The following is an 18074-nucleotide window of genomic DNA, read 5'->3' as shown; positions in this document are numbered from 1 at the left end:
TTGAGCCATTAAGTCTCAGATCTGTAGCATCTTTTCCAAAACACTACCAAACTCTTGAATGTCTAATCAAGAGAAGGAAAGATGAGTTTGTCTTTTACTGAATTTTTATTGAATGTTTTATTTTACTTATTTTGAGAAAGCAGGGGAGGGACAGAGGGAGATGGAGAGAAAGAATCCTAAGCAGGCTCCCAGTTGCTAGTGCTGAGCCTGACGTGGGGCCCAAACTCAGGAACTGGGAGATCATGAGCTGCGCCGAAATCAAGAGTTGGACGCTTGACCAACTGAACCACCCAGGCACTCCATTTTTTACTGAATTGTTAAATCTTTATCTTCACCCTCTCCCTTTATTCCTCCACCTCTCATTTCAATTCCCCCCACTTTGAGACTAAAGCATGAATAAGTCTGGTGCAGAAAGAGGAAAACAAAGAGAAAACTTGGCTCATCTCTCTTCCATTGCTGTGTTCTTTCCCCTCTCAATTCTGTTTGTATCTAACTTAGATTATGTCTGCTTAAATTCTCTTTATACCCAGGATATTTTAGGTTTGCAGTATCTTTGCACTGAATTAAAATAACTTGAAATTTGAAACCCATAATGTCACAAATATTTTACAGATCAACTTGATGTAGAACATAAATGAATCTCAAGTGAGAAAAGCACAAATGTAGATTTCCTTCACAAGAAGTTGTAAGCACCTGCTGTCACCTTACAGGATTTTTAAAGTTTACGAACGAGGCCACTAGAGGTAAGTTCATGTTTAGCAAGATCACACCAAAAAAAAAAAAAAAAAAAAGAGAAAGACAGAAAGAAAAGAAAAAGAAATTGAATTGATAGGAGCCCACCCTGGGTCTAATTTAAAAGTTTCCATTTATGTCATGTCAGATTTGGGGAGACTGAGCCCTCACTGAATGCATTGGTCTGTCTCCCGGACTTGATACCAGGGTTCATGACTGCAGTTCCTGGCACAGTCATAAATATTCATACCTCGGCTAATAATTTGCAAGCCAAATTCATTTGGCTTTTTTCACCCCATCAATCTTATAATTAATAAGGGTGGTGCTCTTGTTTCACTTTCCTCCAAAAGAAAAGATAAATGAAATAAAGAGTCATCCTGTACATTTAAATAGGAGTGCCTCTCACTGATTAAAAGCTGATGCTATCATATAATGGTCGAAGGAGAGGTTTCAGCTATTTCTCTCCCTGGTGGTGGACTGGGGAGGGGGAGGGAGATAAGAGCAAAGGAACCATTTCCAGATGTGGCGGCATGAGCCTTGATCTGAAGAGCTTGGTTATCTATTAAATAATGCATAGGAAAACTTTGAGATACTATGTTGAAAGCGAGTTGTAGGGGATATATTTACAAATTGCACTCTTATCTAGTGTTTGGATAGACAGACATTGTGTATAGCATGCCAACATCCAGAGAATTAGATTCTCAACAGTCTGCAGGTTCTGTCTGCAGGTTAGAAATTCAGAGATAGTTTAGAAAGTTGTCAGAGGGGCTCCTGGGTGGCTCAGTCGGTGGCTCACTTCGGCTCAGGTCATGATCTCGTGGTTCGTGAGTTTGATCCCCACGTGGGGCTCTGTGCCGGCAGCATGGAAGGAGCCTGGAGCCTGTTTTGGATTCTGGTCTCCCTCTCTCTCTGCCCCTCCCTCACTCATTGTCTGTCTGTGTTTCTCTCTCTCTCTCTCTCAAAAATAAACAGTAAAACAATTTTTAAAGAAAGTTGTCAAAATTTAGTGATTATTGTCTTTAAAGTGACTGCCTTCGAATTGGAATGATAGCTGCATTTCTAAATCTAATTGTAAAGACTTGGTCTCCACAGAAGCATTAAAGGAGGCATACGTGACAAAATGACTTTACAAATAAATCATGGTACATAGGACATGGTGTAAATTGTCTGCTCCCATTGGATTTTCTAAGGTCATTTATAGCAGAGCAGATAATCAAACTGAACATAATTTAGAAATAAAATTTTGATAATTGAGCTAAGTAACTTGAACTTGTCAATCACCTGTGACCTTATTCTATTTACACTTCACTTGAACATTCTAAAGTCCTAAGGCCGATGGATAAGCTTCGAGTATAAACGACTGCCCTCACTTTGTTTGGGTGTATCACCCCTTCTGAGCAGATTACTTAATCTGTATTAAAATGAAGAGATGGGGGGCGCCTGGGTGGCTCAGTTGGTTAAGCCTCCGACTTCAGCTCAGGTCATGATCTCACAGTCCATGAGTTTGAGCCCTGCATCGGGCTCTGTGCTGACAGCTCGGAGCCTGGAGCCTAGTTCAGATTCTGTGTCTCCCTCTCTCTCTGCCCCTCCCCTGCTCATGCTTTGTCTCTCTCTGTCTCAAAAATAAATAAAAACATTTTTAAAAAATTAGATAAATAAATAAAATGAAGAGACGGGATAAATATGTACCCAGAAAAAGCTTTGTAGTTAGGTATTTGCCTCAAATTGTCTTTTACGGAAACTTTAAGGATGCAAAACTGTGTTATTTTTTGTGTATTGGTTAGTTTGTTTTAGGAGTTCTTACCACTTGAGATACTTTTTTTTTTTTTTTAAGGTTTATTTATTTTTGAGAGAGAGTATGAGCAGGGGAGGGGCAGAGAGAGAAGGAGCAGAGGATCTGAAGTGGGCTGGCTTTGTGCTGACAGCAGAGAGCCCGATGTGAGGCTGGAACTCACAAACCCGGAGATCATAACCTGAGCAGAAGTTGGAATCGCGACCGACTGAGCCACGCAGGTGTCCCCACTTGAGATATTCTTGAGACACCCCCCTGCTTCTACATCATGGTGTGAAGGTGGCATACGGGGGGGGGGGGGGGGTGGATTTCAGGCGCTCCTAGTGTTCTTTATCCTTAAAGCTTGTAAGTGTCATGTTCTCTAAAAGCATGTGATGTTCAGGGCAATCCTTTAAAAATGTGTAAGCACAATTTGTACCTTAATTTTTACACCTAATTCTATGTGAATATAATTACACCTTCGATTTACTGTAAAAAAAAAAAAAGTTTTCCTCTCTTGACATTGAAAACAGGGGAGTAATTGTGGGAGAAGCAAGCCTAAGTCTGACTGGGCCTCCTTACATTCTGTTCCCAGACTTAATGCAGTCAATGGCTGCGGGGCTGAGACTGAGATGGGAACCCATACAATATAAGTGGCTCAGACTGGGACTCTGAGACACCTTTGCAAGGAGTTCTCTGCTGCTGTGGGGGAAGAGATTCTCGTTCTGTCCAAGTTCCTCCCTGGAGAGAATGGGGGTAATTGGCTTTTCCTCACTCTCCACCAAGCCCTTCTCCATCCCGCTTAGCAGAGAGGGTGCTTGGAAAAATGCACGGTTGGGTACTAGAATGTCTTTCCTCTCACCGACTTTTCAAAAGCAGAATTCAACCCACCTCGAGCCTGTGGGGCTCTCTGGGTCTTTGCTGTTTCTCTCCTACTAGGTCACTAAAACCATACAACACAGCAGTTTTCCTGCAGGGGAGCCACAGAAGGATGACAGAGGAATTTGGTGGCCGGGCTTCTGACAGTCGCCCCTTCTCCCATTCCAAACCTGCTCACAGACCCAGAGGCAGACCTTCCCTTCATTCTTAGTGCCGCCCCACGTCACACTGAGGCCCTGCGGACCCCCTCCGAGCAGAGGCTGCTGCAGTGGGCTCGTGCTGGAGCAGGCTGGGCCTGATGGCTGCCCAGCCACCTTCTCTATCTTTACAGGCACTGGAGGCTGAGCGCTTAAATTCAGGCAGGGCTCTTGGATCACAGACTTGCTCACCCACCAATGTAGGACCTGAGGACTAAATCCCATCCTAATTCTCTTCCCAGCAGCCGGGAAAGGCAAAGATCATGGGGGTTGAGGAAGGTGAAAAGCTACCCCCTCATCCAACCCTCACTCAGGGCTGCATGGGCCTCATTCCATACTGAGTTCTCCCTGGGGCACCAGCTGTGCTGGTCCTCAGCCAGGGAGACCTGAGGGGTTTTGCAAATAAGTTTTTGGTATTTTTAAATTATTTTTTATTGATTTTTTGTTTTGTTTTTTGAGAGAGAGCAAGCTGGGGAGGGGCAGAGACGGGGGGGGGTATTGGGGGGGGGGGTGTGCGGGGGGTAGGGGTAGACACAGAATCTGAGGCAGGCTCCCAGCAAAGCACAGACCCCGAAGCAGGTTCAAACTCATAAACCGTGAGATCATGACCTGAGTCTAAGTGGGACACTTAGCTGACTGAGCCACCCTGGCGCCCCACAAATAAGTTTTTGTTTTGATCTGATCTTCTTTCCTCTTTGTCAAGGCCTGGTGGCAGAAGCCAACAGAAATAGGGTAGGATTGGGCCAGAGAAAAGATAGTAATTGCGGAGCTTTGTGGTTATTTCTGTACACGTGTGCCTAGGTCACCCGGCATGTTTGTAGAAGGAGGTGGGGAGGGCAGAGACAGAATGTACGAGGCTAGGGAGCTGTAGACCAAGTGGCTCTGTGTAACTCAAACACCGCAGCCCCCAACTATTGTCGCCTCACCTCATGGGTCCGGAACAGCCACCTATCCTTCAGGGTTCATCTAAGTCTTTTTATGCGTCAGCCCCAAGCCCTGTTCCTCAGGATGTAGAGAGAGAGAGAGAGAGAGGCTTGTGGGGAAAGTGGGGCTGGAGTGGCAGGTGGCAAAGGTTCAGACAGGAGAGCTGGGCTCCAGGGTGTCTGGCTGGGCTGCCCAGCCCTCAGCCCTCTGGCCTGCAGGCCTACCTGCCTTCAAATCCTTCATCACAGGGCTTTCCTTCCACTGATTTGGCTTATTCTCTATAAGAATGGAAATTATGAATTGTATTGTTATTTTTTGAAGTCACATCCACCTGAGAACATGTCTACCAGGCAAGGTGAATGGAGAGCTAAGAAAAGTTTGGGTAATTCCAAATGAAATTTACTATGAATAACCCTTTGTGTTAGAGCTAAAATGGGGCTACTTTGGGACAGCGACTTGGATTGGCCCTGTATTGGGATGGAAATAATGCTCCTGACAGATTACTAGGCATGTGTACATGGTATCATCATTGTCCTAAACATCCCATTTCTAGTGATTTCAAAAAGTGAACGGGTTGATCCAGCCCAAGAGCTTCCTTCTGTGTCAGTATGTTGTGGAGAAATACTTGAGGGTCTGCGTGAAATCCACCAAGACAGGCAAAATAGAGGAGGGGAAAGGGAAAGTCACACGAACTCTGGCAGAGATGACAAAAGGGAAGAGGGAACTAGAGAGAAAACAAGGAGAGATGGACAGAGGGGAGGAAGACAGAGGGTAGAGGAAGAGAGAGACAGAGACGTTTTCGCACGTGCACACCGAGGGCTTTGAAAGCTTCGACCCCGACCCCCAGACCTGAGAGCATCTCACAAAACAGGTTCAGCTCGTATTTCAGGCGGTCTCCTTGCCTGGTGTCCGCGGTCCCCGGGGCCCTAATTCACTCCTGCCCTCTCTGCACAATGACATTCGAACCTGGGAAAATAATTGCATTAGAGCAGATTACTTATAACCGATAGTTATCCGTCTTTTTCTGTTCGACAGAAGTCTATTAAACTCAGCACAGTCATTACCAGCTGAGCTCTAGAGCGCGCCTTCATTAAGAAAATTAAAATCATACTTTTGAATCCAAGCAAAGCCTGCTTAGGTCTCAAGAGCCCGCGTCCAAGCCCGAGGTTATGGTGAGCCTGCTTTTCCCGCGAACCAATCTTTTTTGGATACAGTAGGTCGTGGTGCAAAGATGGAGTGTGATGGCAATCACTCGAAGATAGGGACCTCTGAGCTCTAGAAGGACCCTCTTTCTTCCCGGCTCCTTGCCCCCCTCCCCTGCAGCCTTTCCTCCACTGGATCTTTTCGCAGGCGCTTTCCAGTTAAAGGCACCACACCTGTGCAGGCGTGGCCCGGATGGGCGGCGTTGGTGGGGGTGGCTGAGGCGGAGGGGGGGAGACCAGGGAAGGCGTGGGCTCAGGTCCCGGGAAGCCACGACGGTGCACTTCCCCAGCTGACGTCTGCGGCCAGAGGCCCGCTCCAAGTGCACGTGTTTCACACACGCACGCGCGTGCACACACACCCGCGCGGGGAGAGGGGAGACTGCCCCCCCCCCCTTTGCATTTCACATTCGTTCCGGGACCAACGTGGCCTACGAGCCTTTTGTCCAACCGGGCAAGGGAGCCTGGCCCCGAGATTGAGCAGGCACTTGCGGGAAGCTCAGACCGGGACCGGTCCCTCTGACTGAATCTTCCGCCTCTGGGGGCCTCTTTGGGTCTCCTCCTCGGCTTGGTAGGAGTCTCGGCTCGCGGCACCCCTGGCAGACTCGGGGCGCGGACTCGGCCCAGCTCCTCGCCTCTCCCGCGCCCCAGCTGAGGGGAGGAGGGCACAGGTGGGAAGCTAGGACAGCAGGCAGGGCGACACCCCCTCCCCTCCCGGTAGCCTCAGGGTAACATCTCCCAGTGCTCCTGTGGTGGTGGGATCTCCAACTCCACTTCAGCTGGAAACATCACCCGGCAGGAGAGCTGTCCGCTTAGTTAGGAGGGGGCGCTTTTGCATTGATTTTCTGTGGCATCTGGAAATTCGCAGGGTTTGGGGAATAATTTTTAGCATGTTTCAGTGGTGGTGGTTCTCATCGTCGTTAGCCACTGCCCTTTGTTTCAACATTTTGCTTTTCAAAATGTTAATTTCTGCGTATTTCTCTGACAGATCTGCCCAACTCGGGGCTCTCAAGGAAAACACACGGCTTTTCCATATTATCGGGGTGCACTTTCCTGGGGCTCTAGGGGCAGAGAGGCGCTGCTTCAATTTTTTTGTCAAAATGCCCAGTAATAGAGTTCTCCACCCCTCGTTCTCTCTGTCTAATGAGGGCTTTGAGGTTTATTAGGGGAAAACAGCACACACTCCCCTCAGCACTCAAATACAGGATTAGGTGGAGTTTACTTGAAAGTGTATAATATTGTTCCTTGGCAAGTGTCTAATTCTCTTTTCCATAATTTCTATTTGACACAAAAGCCTACAAAATTCAAGTGGTGAAAGTCCGCGAATAGACGTGGACAAGTGAACGTCTTTTACATCTGCATGATTTTCAACTCGCTAAATTGGTGGATTTTTTTTTTCTTAAAAAAATGTTTTTTCAGGGGAAAAGAAAACAAAACAAATGCAGCTTCCCTGTCGTCGTTAGTGTTTACTTCTCATCAAAGGTGGACACATCATTCGATTTCTTTTCCTTGTGTAGCAAAAGATGGGGAAGTCGGAAACAAACAGCAGCTTTTTAACAGCAGGAGATCCAAGACTTTCTCCAGATGATTTTCTTTTCTTGTGCTTTCCCCTTCTTTCTTCTTAAAGCAAAACCAAAACAAAGATAAAAAAGGAAGAAACACCATTCCTCCTGGAGAGTTTATTTTGTTGCCACAATACAGGGGTGGAGACAGTTAACGGCTATTTGAAATGATAATGCTTAGTGATCTCATTCATCTAATCATAATCTTCAAGTGGTTTAAGATTAATGGCAAGAGGTATCTTCAGTCTCTTCCTAAAGACCTTTGCATTAATTTACGTAGAACATTGACCAGACTGTCAGTGTCTCCAAATTTCATTAAGTCAAACAGAGACAAATACGATGAGGTGTTCCTATTTTCTTAATCTGTAAGTGTCTTACTGGAAACATTTCTACACAGATTCAACTGCATTGGGGACACTTGCTTCCTTTTCTTTGTTACAGGTAGATAGATCTAGATATATAAAACGTGTTTTATATATACATACATATTTAAAGGAACCAATATTGTCTGCAGATAACTCCTCTTCCACTTCTGAGCTTAATGAAGACCTTTCCAAAAGTCAACTTCAGTGGCAAGCCGCAGACTCTGCTTCCTCCAGACCAGGGTTTACATTTAAAGTAAGTTTGAACTCACTGAACTTCTTTAAAACGGGCAAAAAAAAAAAAAAAAAAAAAAAAAAAAACAACAACAACTTGGAGTATATTTAATTTACCTCATTTAGCAAAAATAATCCCAGCAATTCTTCAAACACCAGAACACCCGGGCGGCCTCTGACTTGTCCTAGCAGAGCACCTTCCCTGTTCCCCCGGGGTCCCCATCCCGGTCCGGAGCGTCCCCAAAGAGGAGGGTTGGAGAAGGCGTGACACAGGAGGGTTCTAGGGAGAAGCAAGGGAAGAGAGCGGTTTGTAAAGGAGACACTCCTGGTACCCTGGCCAGAAATGAACGTCAAGACACCCACCTTTCCTCCCTGCCTTTCCCCGTGCCCCATTGCTGACAGGAGTTTGCACATAATCCTGAAATCCGGGGCTTTCAAAAGCAACCCCCAAACTCCCCACACACTAAAGTCGTTCCTCGCTGCAGGTTTACACTCTGTGTGTGGGGTCTAGCTGTGGTCAGGAGACTTTTCCGAGTCAGGACTGCTATGCCAGCGCCTTTCCCAAGAGTAGAGGCTGGCGGCGGAGTCACCGCGTCTGCCAGCCGGAGATTGCCCCGGCTCTCGTTACCTGTGCGCCCTCGCGTTAGAGCGGTCATAAATCCGTGAAGATTAATTGGGAAGCCGAGAAAACGCCTGTATGCACCAAAACGGTCGAAAAAAAAAATAGTAATCCAGACACTCTCAAATAGTCCCACACTTGCATTTGACGTGAAGCACCAGAATATGATCAAATGTCAAAGACGTTGGCGGTTTGTTTTTGGTGCGCTCCAGCTACCCTTTCCGTTTCCAGCAAAATTGAGAAGCACGGGAAAAGACCGTGTGTGTGTGTGTGTGTGTGTGTGTGTGTGTGTGTGTGGATAGACAAGGTATGGAGACAACTTTTGAATACATTCTCTATTTGGGAGGAAAAAGTCAGACAGGGACCAGTATTTTCTTTGCGGTGCAGGAAAGGGTCATTCAATACCAGGCACTGAATTCCGAAAGCGATTCTGCGGGACGTTACAGAAACAGTGCGAGCTCCTCAGGAGTTTTATTTTGCGAAGCTGCAAAATACTGTTTTGTATTGACCTCTTTCCCCATCAGATATCCTTTTTTTTTTTTTTTTTTAAACTTTGACAGCATCTATTACAAACATTTCCTTACACTCCGGAATCTACGGTTTGGCCAAAACAAACAAACAAATCACAGCAAACACCCAGAGAATAAAAGGATTTAGAAAGAGAAAATGTGTCCCTTTTCTAGTCATTTGATAGTTAATTCCCCGGAGGCCAAGAGAAGGTGGGGGTTCCTTCGTACTTTATTATTTTTTTATTATTTATTCATTTAAATGTTCAGCCTTTGCAAGTTATTTCTCTCCCGCGGGGTTTTGCTGCAGAACCGAGGTGGGGTTGGTGGAAGGGAGTCACTGTGATGGGGGGCGGGGGGACACAGAAAAACAAGATTTGCTTCGCAGGGGGCTGACCTGCAGCGGTCTACTCCGCTGGCCAGCAGGGGGCGCTCTGATGTTATATGTGGACGAGACAGCCGGGCGGCTCCGAGCTTCAACACCGGCTTTGCAGTTAGTTTCACGCAGCTGCAAAAGGAAGGGGAGGAGGGATTGTAGGTCCTAAACCCTCAGCAGCTATTCTACTTGGGTTATTTACCCCTCCGTTCGAAAGGCACCTACGCCTCACTTTACCTACCCATCGCGCTCACTGCAGCCGCCTCCCCATCAACCTCTTTTCATCTGCATCTACACAGCTCTTGTACAATCTCTCTCTCCCTAGCCTTGAAATATACATTAATGCAACTTATTAAATGCGACGATGAATAGTCAACATTTTTTTCGCCTGTTAGTTCCGCTGATCCAAGCAGGATTTATTTGCAGATCTCACATCCCGGAGCCATAATGCAGGATTTTTTTTCCCCCTTAAATAAAATTGGTCAAATGTTGACAACCTTTAAGCCAATCTAACACTCAAGATTAGTGATGGGAAACTAATGAGAAAATATCAGATCGCCCGGCCTGAGGGCTGCCAATTAAATCTTCGCTGATTGAAAAATAAAAGCGGACTTGGGGTGTGAGCCCAGCTCAACTTCAACTATTAATTTAACATGTTGCCGGGGTCTATGCCTTCTCTCCTCTAAACTGCTGTCCCTAACACAGCTTCCTCTTCTCTCATCCTTCAACCTAAAAGCCAAATGTTATTTCTCGGAATATTTCAAGAGGTCCAAATCAGGATGATCATTTCTTACACGGTAAATATTAGGCCTTTAAGCAATATGATTTAACTAATTAGAAAATTTACATCATTAAGTCTCAGGGAGAGAAAAAAAGAGAAACAAATCTGCCAGTCATTTTAAAGGAGACAGGCACTATTGAAGTGTGAAGAAATCGGCTCTAATTCAAAAAGGCAATCGGGCAGAAAAAGCCCTCAACATTACCCTGCTAGTTATTAATCAGAAAGGGCTCTCTCCACCCCCCCCCCCCCCCACACACACACACACCCTCCTCTCAGCACGGAGTTTAAGTTCGGCTTTTTTGCCAGTGGCCCATGTCATATTTATATTGAGGTTTTTGTCTGCTAAAGGATTAAAATTTGAAAATGTTTCAACAAGAAGAAAACAGAATCCTCAAAGGGAAGAATATTCGCAGAATCACCTCTCTTCCAGACAAGCAAACCTGTTGTGATAAGCAATTTTCACCACACTCTTTATTTTTTTTTTCTTCATTCTTTCATTTTTTCCCTTCCCATTAAGTTCCTATTCTGAAACCTGCTTGGTGAGAACTAGATAGTCTTTGTGTTCTGCTCCCCTCCCCCTCCTTTCTTGCACCCCTCCTTCCTCCAAAGCGAGAAACTTAGACTGAAAGCTGAAAAGTACAAATACATTAACAAAGCCCCACTCACTTGATAAAAAGGCCATGGTCTAGGCTTACATGTCAGCCTTCTAAGCACAGGGGGATCAATTGGGTGGGGCTATAGACAAAAGATGATGAACTAGAAATTTCCCCCACCTATGTATAATATTTGATAGTGTGGTTAAAGGGGAAAGGCAGGTAGGTGTGAATAATTTTAAAGTGCACCGTAGTGTCGTGCGGCTTTCTCCCCCTTCCCCACTTCTCTATTCAGCTTCAAACAGCAGCCTCATTATATCTAGGTGCCCCTTCCCATCATACTCTCACTGGAGCCCTTGGTACACCACACACAGAGCCCTCTCCCCAGTCTTCACATTCCCAGCAAATTAACTGAAGAGGGAACTGCAAAGGAACTTTGTGAGCAGTTCTATTTGGAAACTCAGGCCCTTGCTGGCATCTCTGAGGACTTGTTCTTAAACAGACATTGGGTTTAAAAAAATGTAATAGCAAGCTTTAGATACTCCATTTCCCTTCATTATTATTTCTTTTTAAATCACAAAGAGGTCCCAAAGGCTCGTTTTTCTGCCTTCCCCTATTCTTCTCTTATTAGGATCTGTTCTAGCCACATTTTCTTATCTTCCTCTCTGCCTTACATCCTGAAAGTTTCACTACCTTGCTTCCCACCCAATCCCCGGGCCTGGAATGCTCAGGTCTGGGCTCCTGTGGGCCTGGAGCAGCTACCCAACATGAGTTCAATGCCATTCTCCACCTTTACCAGATTTCAGCTTTGCAGGAGAGAGCAGTAGCAGACCTGGGCTATTAACACACCACAGTTAATTCTCTGCGGGAACTTTTACTAGGTGGGACCGTGTGGAAGGAGAAAACATCTGTAAACAGTGAGCGCTCTTGAGGGTGGGGAATGAGTTCTGACATAGAGGTCAGAACACATATAAAATATGGCAGAATTTGTGAAAGAGTTCAGACTTAAATTTTGGCAAAATAAGGAGAAGAGAAAGGGAAGGAGGAAACTGGAGACAGTCTAGAATGCTCCCCAAATGCAGCTTCTTTTCTGGCCATCACAGAGCAGATGGGAGTCGAACGTGCTCCCCTTTGAGAAAGATTAGAGTGAAAAGGGACACTTCTGTCACTTTCTGGAGGCGGGACACAGAGAGGTGAAAATATACAAGACAATGGCCTCTAGCGCTGGAGGGCTCCCCTGGCGGGCTCCCCACCCTTTGCCCCATCTCTCTCGAAACCCTCCTTACCTTTGTTGCTTGGATTTGATCTGACACACTGGAAGTTCCTGGACTAGGTTCTTTGAGAGGAAAAAGACCACGAGAATCAACCGGTCGCCTGCATCTACTCCGAAGCCAAGAAGCATTACAATAAAATTTACAGCGCCTTTAACAACTCGCAAGTAAACCATTAAAATTCCCTTTAATTGAGAAAACATTGATTTTTAAGTCTAGGAAAGGCGAAATCGTAATTTAGCTGCAAACTTTCAGGCGAGAATATAGCGTATTATGTCGCCGTATTATGGATCCACCCTTTATACCCATGCAACATCACATCTTTAATTGCGATACTTTATGAAGTGATAAAGACAAAAGATAACCCGACTTAGGCAAATGCTTAAAAAAAAAAAAAAAAGAGGACCTAGAGTAATTTCCTTTTCCAGTTATTTATAAAAGGATTGTCTTTTTTTAAGCAGAAAAAAAAATGCCCAAAGGGGAGGAAAGAAATAAAAAGAACGGAAAACCACAGACCAGTCTAAAAGCAACTCACATTAGCAAATCCGTTGATATTCTTTAGCAAAGAAGGAATGAAGCAAACGCATTTTGAGAAAATGCATTCACGGGCAAAATTGCATCCTCCTTTAAACGAAACAAACCTGGGTCTATTTTCTTACTTTACTCCCAGTCCTTTTGGGGGGCGGAGGGGTGCCGAACCTATTGGTGGATAGGAAAAGGAAAGAAAATCAGGCTTTCTATGTTATTTCTGTATCGGTTTTTGGTATTATAGAGGAGTAAAGAAGTTTTTGTGTGGTGGTTTTTCATTGATCAGTCACTCTGAGCTAATGTAATTATCCTCATCAATAGGAGGCTGCAGAGAGAATCATTATGTGGGTGACATTGATAAATGATCGCCCAGGAACGGCCCTCTCGCGGGCAACCCCCACATCTGACCCTCCCACACACACAATGTAGTCATAGAAACACCTAGAGAGCCTCCAGCACCGCCGCGAAGGGGCAAGAGAGGGAAGAAAAAGCCTCGGGCGGCCGAGGTGGGGGTGGGGGCGACCGGGGGCGGCCGGTCCCAGATCCAAACCAGCTCCGACGACACAAAACAACCAACGGCGGGGAGAGGAGGGCGTTGCGGGTGGGAGAATCCCCCTTCCCAGCAGCAAACCCTCCCACACTCGCTCACAACAAAGTGAAAACCCGCCCTCCAGACGGACCCATTCCTCCACACCTTTTCCCATGTGCGACCTCACTACCAACAACATCTGATGTTTGCCGAGACACGCATTCAAATAGGTTTCTCCCAAGGAGTTAAATAATTAGGTTACAAAACCTGTAGGCATCTCATTCTCACACGGGGTCCCCCGTTCGAAAAACCCCAACCCAACCACAAACCAAACCCATCTGAACAAAGGCAGCAGCTGGGTGACCCTCCCTCCCCCAGCATCGCCACCCCCCCCCCCCCCCACCAATCCCCAGTTATTTCCTGGGCGACCCCTTCCTTTCTCTACACCTCCTAACTCGGTGCCTCTGATGATGAGATAATGGATTTTGCGATTGTTCCTGTCAGGGGGGGAAGAAAAAAATCCCCCACCGAACCCCATGTTTTCATCTTTTGACTGTTTTATTTAAGCCAATGGGAAAGTATTGAGAGCAGTAATTGATTCATAATGATCTATAAATCGATGTCGGAAAGCGGGGGTGGGGGGTGGGAGTGGAGGTGTATGAAGAGTGGGGGGGGGGATGCTGTTTATTTATTTTATTTCTAAAGCTTCAAGTAAAGTAGCTTTGACACTGTTGGGGCTGGAGGGGAGGAGCTGTTGGCTCTGCTGGATCATCCATCATCGCTGTCACCCAGAGTCTGCCCCGAGGAGCCGTAGACGCAATCTCCCTTCTGTCTCTACACCGAAACTATTAATATTAAAACCTCCCTTCAAACACTGCCCCGACGGTCTCCATTCTCATCACAGTCTGACCGGCCTCCCCCGTCAGACCTGCGCGCCCCCCTCCCCGCCTCGCCCCTCCCCGCGCGCACCGCAGCCTCCTCCCGGCCCCGGCCCCCGCGGAGGGAGCCCGACGCCCGCGCTCGCGCCGCTCCGAGTGGCTCGCTGGCTTGCGACTGCGAGGTGCCCCCCACCAGCGCCCCGGTCGATCGGAAGCACGCAGGTCCACCTCGAACACCATGCAAAGGGAAGGCCAGGTGAGGGCGGGGGCGGCCGACGCGGAGGGGGAGCGCCTGCACACGCCCGCCGCCCTCGCCCCTGTCCGGCCTCCTCCCGGGCTCTCCGGACGCACGCACGTCTGCACGAACCCCGCTCCGTGGGCGGCGGCCGGAGGTGGTGGTGGCAAAGCGAGCCCCCCCAGCCCCCACCCTGCCCCGGGCACATCCCGACACCGGCCTTTCGGACACAGAGGCAACTTGCAGCAGAGGTCCAGGCTCCTTATCGAATTGCTGGCCTGCAAGACTAATGGGGAACTTGTGGGGATCCCAGTCCAGTCCCTTTGAAGGAAGCTCCCTCCTTTGACAGCTGTTAGAGATATTAGCCACATTTCCCTTCCCAAACCTGCTCCGGGTTAACCGGCCCACGGGGGCGGGAGGGGGCGAGGAGGCCGGCAGGATCCTGACAGACTCTGCTCGGGCCGCTCTAACTAGAGTGGGGGGCTCGGACCTGGGAAGTGCCGACCTGGGCGGACGGAGGGAGAAGGGCTGGGTGGGAGACACAGACTTTCCTGGTCTTTTCTTTTTTCCGTTTAAATGTGGCTTCTTGCTCAATTCCCAACCCTTAACAGATGGCGACTGCATTCTCTCAGAATTTCTTAAAGAAAGGGAAACCTTTGGAATTTATTTCTGCTTTTGCTTTTCCATATAAATAAAAAGTGTTTTTATGTTACTCTTGTTTTGGAGAACATAAGCAATTTTATTCAGACTACAGTATTTCCTTTAACACTATATGGTTGTCAAAACACCATTCCCAGTTTCTTTGCTTTTGACAGCTGAGTCTTTCTTAAATATACCCAAATCGGAACTCTTTATACTAAATAGTAAACCCGAGATAGGAGCAAATGCCTTCTGAGGTGGTTTAAAAAAAGCATGATAAAAATTGGACAACTCTACTACCTCTTGGTCTCAGCATATGGGGGGGGGGGGGAGGGCAAGAAAATGCAAACAAATATTATTACAATTACTATTCATCCCCCAAATATTTAAGAAGGTTAAGATTAACATGATAGGATGCGGGTTTGTTGAAGCTAAGCCTGAGAGGGTTTTATTCATTAAAACCAAGTGTACAGAGCTCTGGGATCTAAACTTTGATGAAATAGCTTAATAATTTCATTAAACACTTCCTAAATTTGAGCCAATTACCAAGTAAACTCTGCAGCGCACCGTCTACTGGGAGGAAAGGAAGAAAAACTTTTTCAAACATACCCCCCCCCCCCAGCGGATGTGAGTTAATTTGTAAATGGAGAACTTCACCTAAAAGCATTTGAAGTAAAAATACACAAATATTTGAATTTTGCAAAAAGACTCCATGTGCGCCAGGATAACAAAAATGAGAGGGAAGCTCTTTTCCAAGTAGCATAGAATTTCTCCGTTAACCATCAGTTTGTGTCAGAAGTGTTATTTCTACGTTGAAACAGCATATCAATTAAGCTGATAAATGTGTTAATAAAAATTCTCCCTAGCCAAAAATAATACAAAACAATAGAAATTTATCTCCTTGTTTCTTTATAGACAACTTCTATTGATGTTTTCTGCAATGGGAAAGTGGAATCACTCCAAGTGAGATACAAACTTGGATTTCGGAGCTACTGAACTATTTCCCTATCAAGCTGACATCACGGAACTAGTTTTATGATATAATCCCTTCCACACATGGGATTAAAAATTCAGGTGTTACAAAATTCCAGGGTAGGATATTTAGTTTGAAAATTGAGGGGGCATGCAAATACCTCACACTTTTTTTTTCCACTTTGCACACTTTACCAGGCATTGTTTGTGCAGTACCAGCAAAGCCAGTAACACAGATTTCTAGGAATGTTGGGTGAAACTTGGAAAATGGCATCATATTGCCTGTTGTGCTGTTGTTTTAGAAAAGAATTTATGTTTAGTCACCAACTCATCACACTAGCGTGACTGCACATGGGGGTGTCTGAAATAAAAAGACATAATATAACTTATATTAAATATTAATGATTAATCTTTGCAACTCAGGATTTCAAACTCCATAGAAGTTGTTTACTCATCTATGAACATCTATATGTAAATTTTAATTTACATATTCAGCAGTATTTTAGTAAGACAGAGAAAAAACACAGGCAGATGAATTATCTTTGAGCACAGACGTTAGTTATTTCTTATGATGTAAAATTAACCCTGAAAAAGCCCTTTATTCTGGCAGAGGACGAACATGAGAAGCTTTATCTGAGAGTCTTTTTTTTTTTTTTTTTAAACATCATCTAAAGAGGTTAGACATATCGAAGGTAATCTTTCAACCTGGCTCATAACACACACACACACACAATTTCATACCTTTAGAAGTTTTCTGCCGGTATGATTTATAGGCCAAATACACACTAAGTGCTACAGACGGTTACCTTAAAAATTGTTGGTTAAGTTTCAAATACAGTCAACTTCTGGGGGCAAAACTATCACCTGCTTTTAACACGACATAGAGTAGGCGTTGTGCAACCTTGCCTTAGAGCTATTAAAAACGCAAAAGCCTAACAAAAAATCAAAAATGAAATATTTATTACCGCATTTTGTGACTTAACACCTTTTTTTTTTTAACATAACGTCACAGTCCTCATACAAGTATTTTAATGTAAATTTGACAAAGCTTAAAGGTAACAGCATTTTCTTCTAGTGAGGAACACGTGCTGAGAAAAGAATTCATGGACATACAATACCAATTCCACAGCAGATCTGATACTAGCAAAAACATTCTTTTTTTTTTTTCAATTGAGGTAAACACATAGAATATCTAACATGAAACAATTAATAGACCGAACTCTGTACGAAGTTTGTTACAGTATTCTCTTGCTCCTTTTTATCCCCCAAGCTTTGAGTTTCTGATAAAGTCCTAGTGGTGGTGCTCTGACCATTAATAACTTTCTTGTGTTGAGGAAAAGCTGCCCAACGTGAGATTGTTTTGTCCACAGCCAAGGCTCAGAACTCCTGGAAGAAGCTCCCGCTCAGTCTTTAAATCTTCATTGGCAAGCTCTTTGAAAAAGAGTCCCCCAAAATAAGAAGAAGAGTTGGCTTATGAAGCACAAACTATAAAGATCTGTTGGAAACTAAAGGACACGTTTATGGAGGAACAAAGGCCGGGCATGAAAACACATTCTTGAAGCTGGAGTCCAAGGGATGAGGTTCAGCCAGACGTTCACCATGGTCTCCAGCGTGGTTCTTCTCTCATTGGCCCAACAGGTTTAAAATATACCACAGTCTCTCCTGGATAGTGAATTCACTGATGAACCAAAACAGTCATTCTTTTGGGAACAACACACATAGTGTGGAAAACAAGGATATATTTTTTTTTTCTCTTCTAAAACTATTTGAGGCAACATAACGGAGTGATCAACAGAAATGTACAAGTTTAACTTAGTTCCTATGTTTATACTACAGTAGTTATAACTCTCGGAGTCTTTTTCCAGAGGATCTTTACATGGACAGAATTGTCTCAGTGAGCCCATGATTTCACATTTGTGTTCTTGTCTCATTGGTCCTCTGTCGCTTGATGAAAAATGACAAAAGTAAAAAATAATCACAGCTGTCTGGAATTTCATATTAAGTGTCAACATCTGGTCAAAGTTCAGAAAGTCTTAAAATAGTTTTTGCGTGTGTTTCCTTTTCCCTTGAGTTCCCTTATACTATTGGGCATGAATGTCCATAACCTGTCCGCCAACATTGGGATCTACAGAATTTAACATTGTGGGACTCTGTGCTGACATTGTCATTCCAGGGTGGGTAGGGGGTCCTCCGTGCATCATCATGGCTGGGTGGTGGGGATGGCTTGGCAAATATGAATGCATTGGGGGTCCATGTCTTAATTGAGTAGGGTGTGGGGTCATCTGGG

At 45.4% G+C, this 18074-nt stretch overlaps 1 protein-coding gene across 7 annotated transcripts in view; it reads right to left on the bottom strand.

Moving 5' to 3' along the window:
• Window positions 1-16730: 16730 nt before the first annotated feature.
• MEIS2 (Meis homeobox 2) overlaps window positions 16731-18074 on the bottom strand; it is a 208388-nt gene continuing 207044 nt past the window's right edge. For 4 of the 7 annotated variants that reach the window (XM_053889208.1, XM_019442620.2, XM_019442622.2 and 1 more), the window contains one exon: window positions 16731-18074. This exon is cut by the window's right edge and continues 81 nt beyond it. In XM_053889208.1, the coding sequence (XP_053745183.1) occupies window positions 17869-18074 (206 nt within the window). In that variant the 3' untranslated portion in view covers window positions 16731-17868. The other 3 variants (XM_053889209.1, XM_019442624.2, XM_019442625.2) reach the window with 1 other exon arrangement.

The sequence above is a fragment of the Panthera pardus genome, unplaced genomic scaffold (genome assembly GCF_024362965.1).
Source record: "Panthera pardus isolate Hobbes unplaced genomic scaffold, ASM2436296v1 HiC_scaffold_24, whole genome shotgun sequence".
NCBI classification, from domain to species: Eukaryota; Metazoa; Chordata; class Mammalia; order Carnivora; family Felidae; genus Panthera; species Panthera pardus.
Note: the sequence above shows the minus strand (reverse complement) of the source record. Positions and strands in the feature narration are given on the sequence as shown.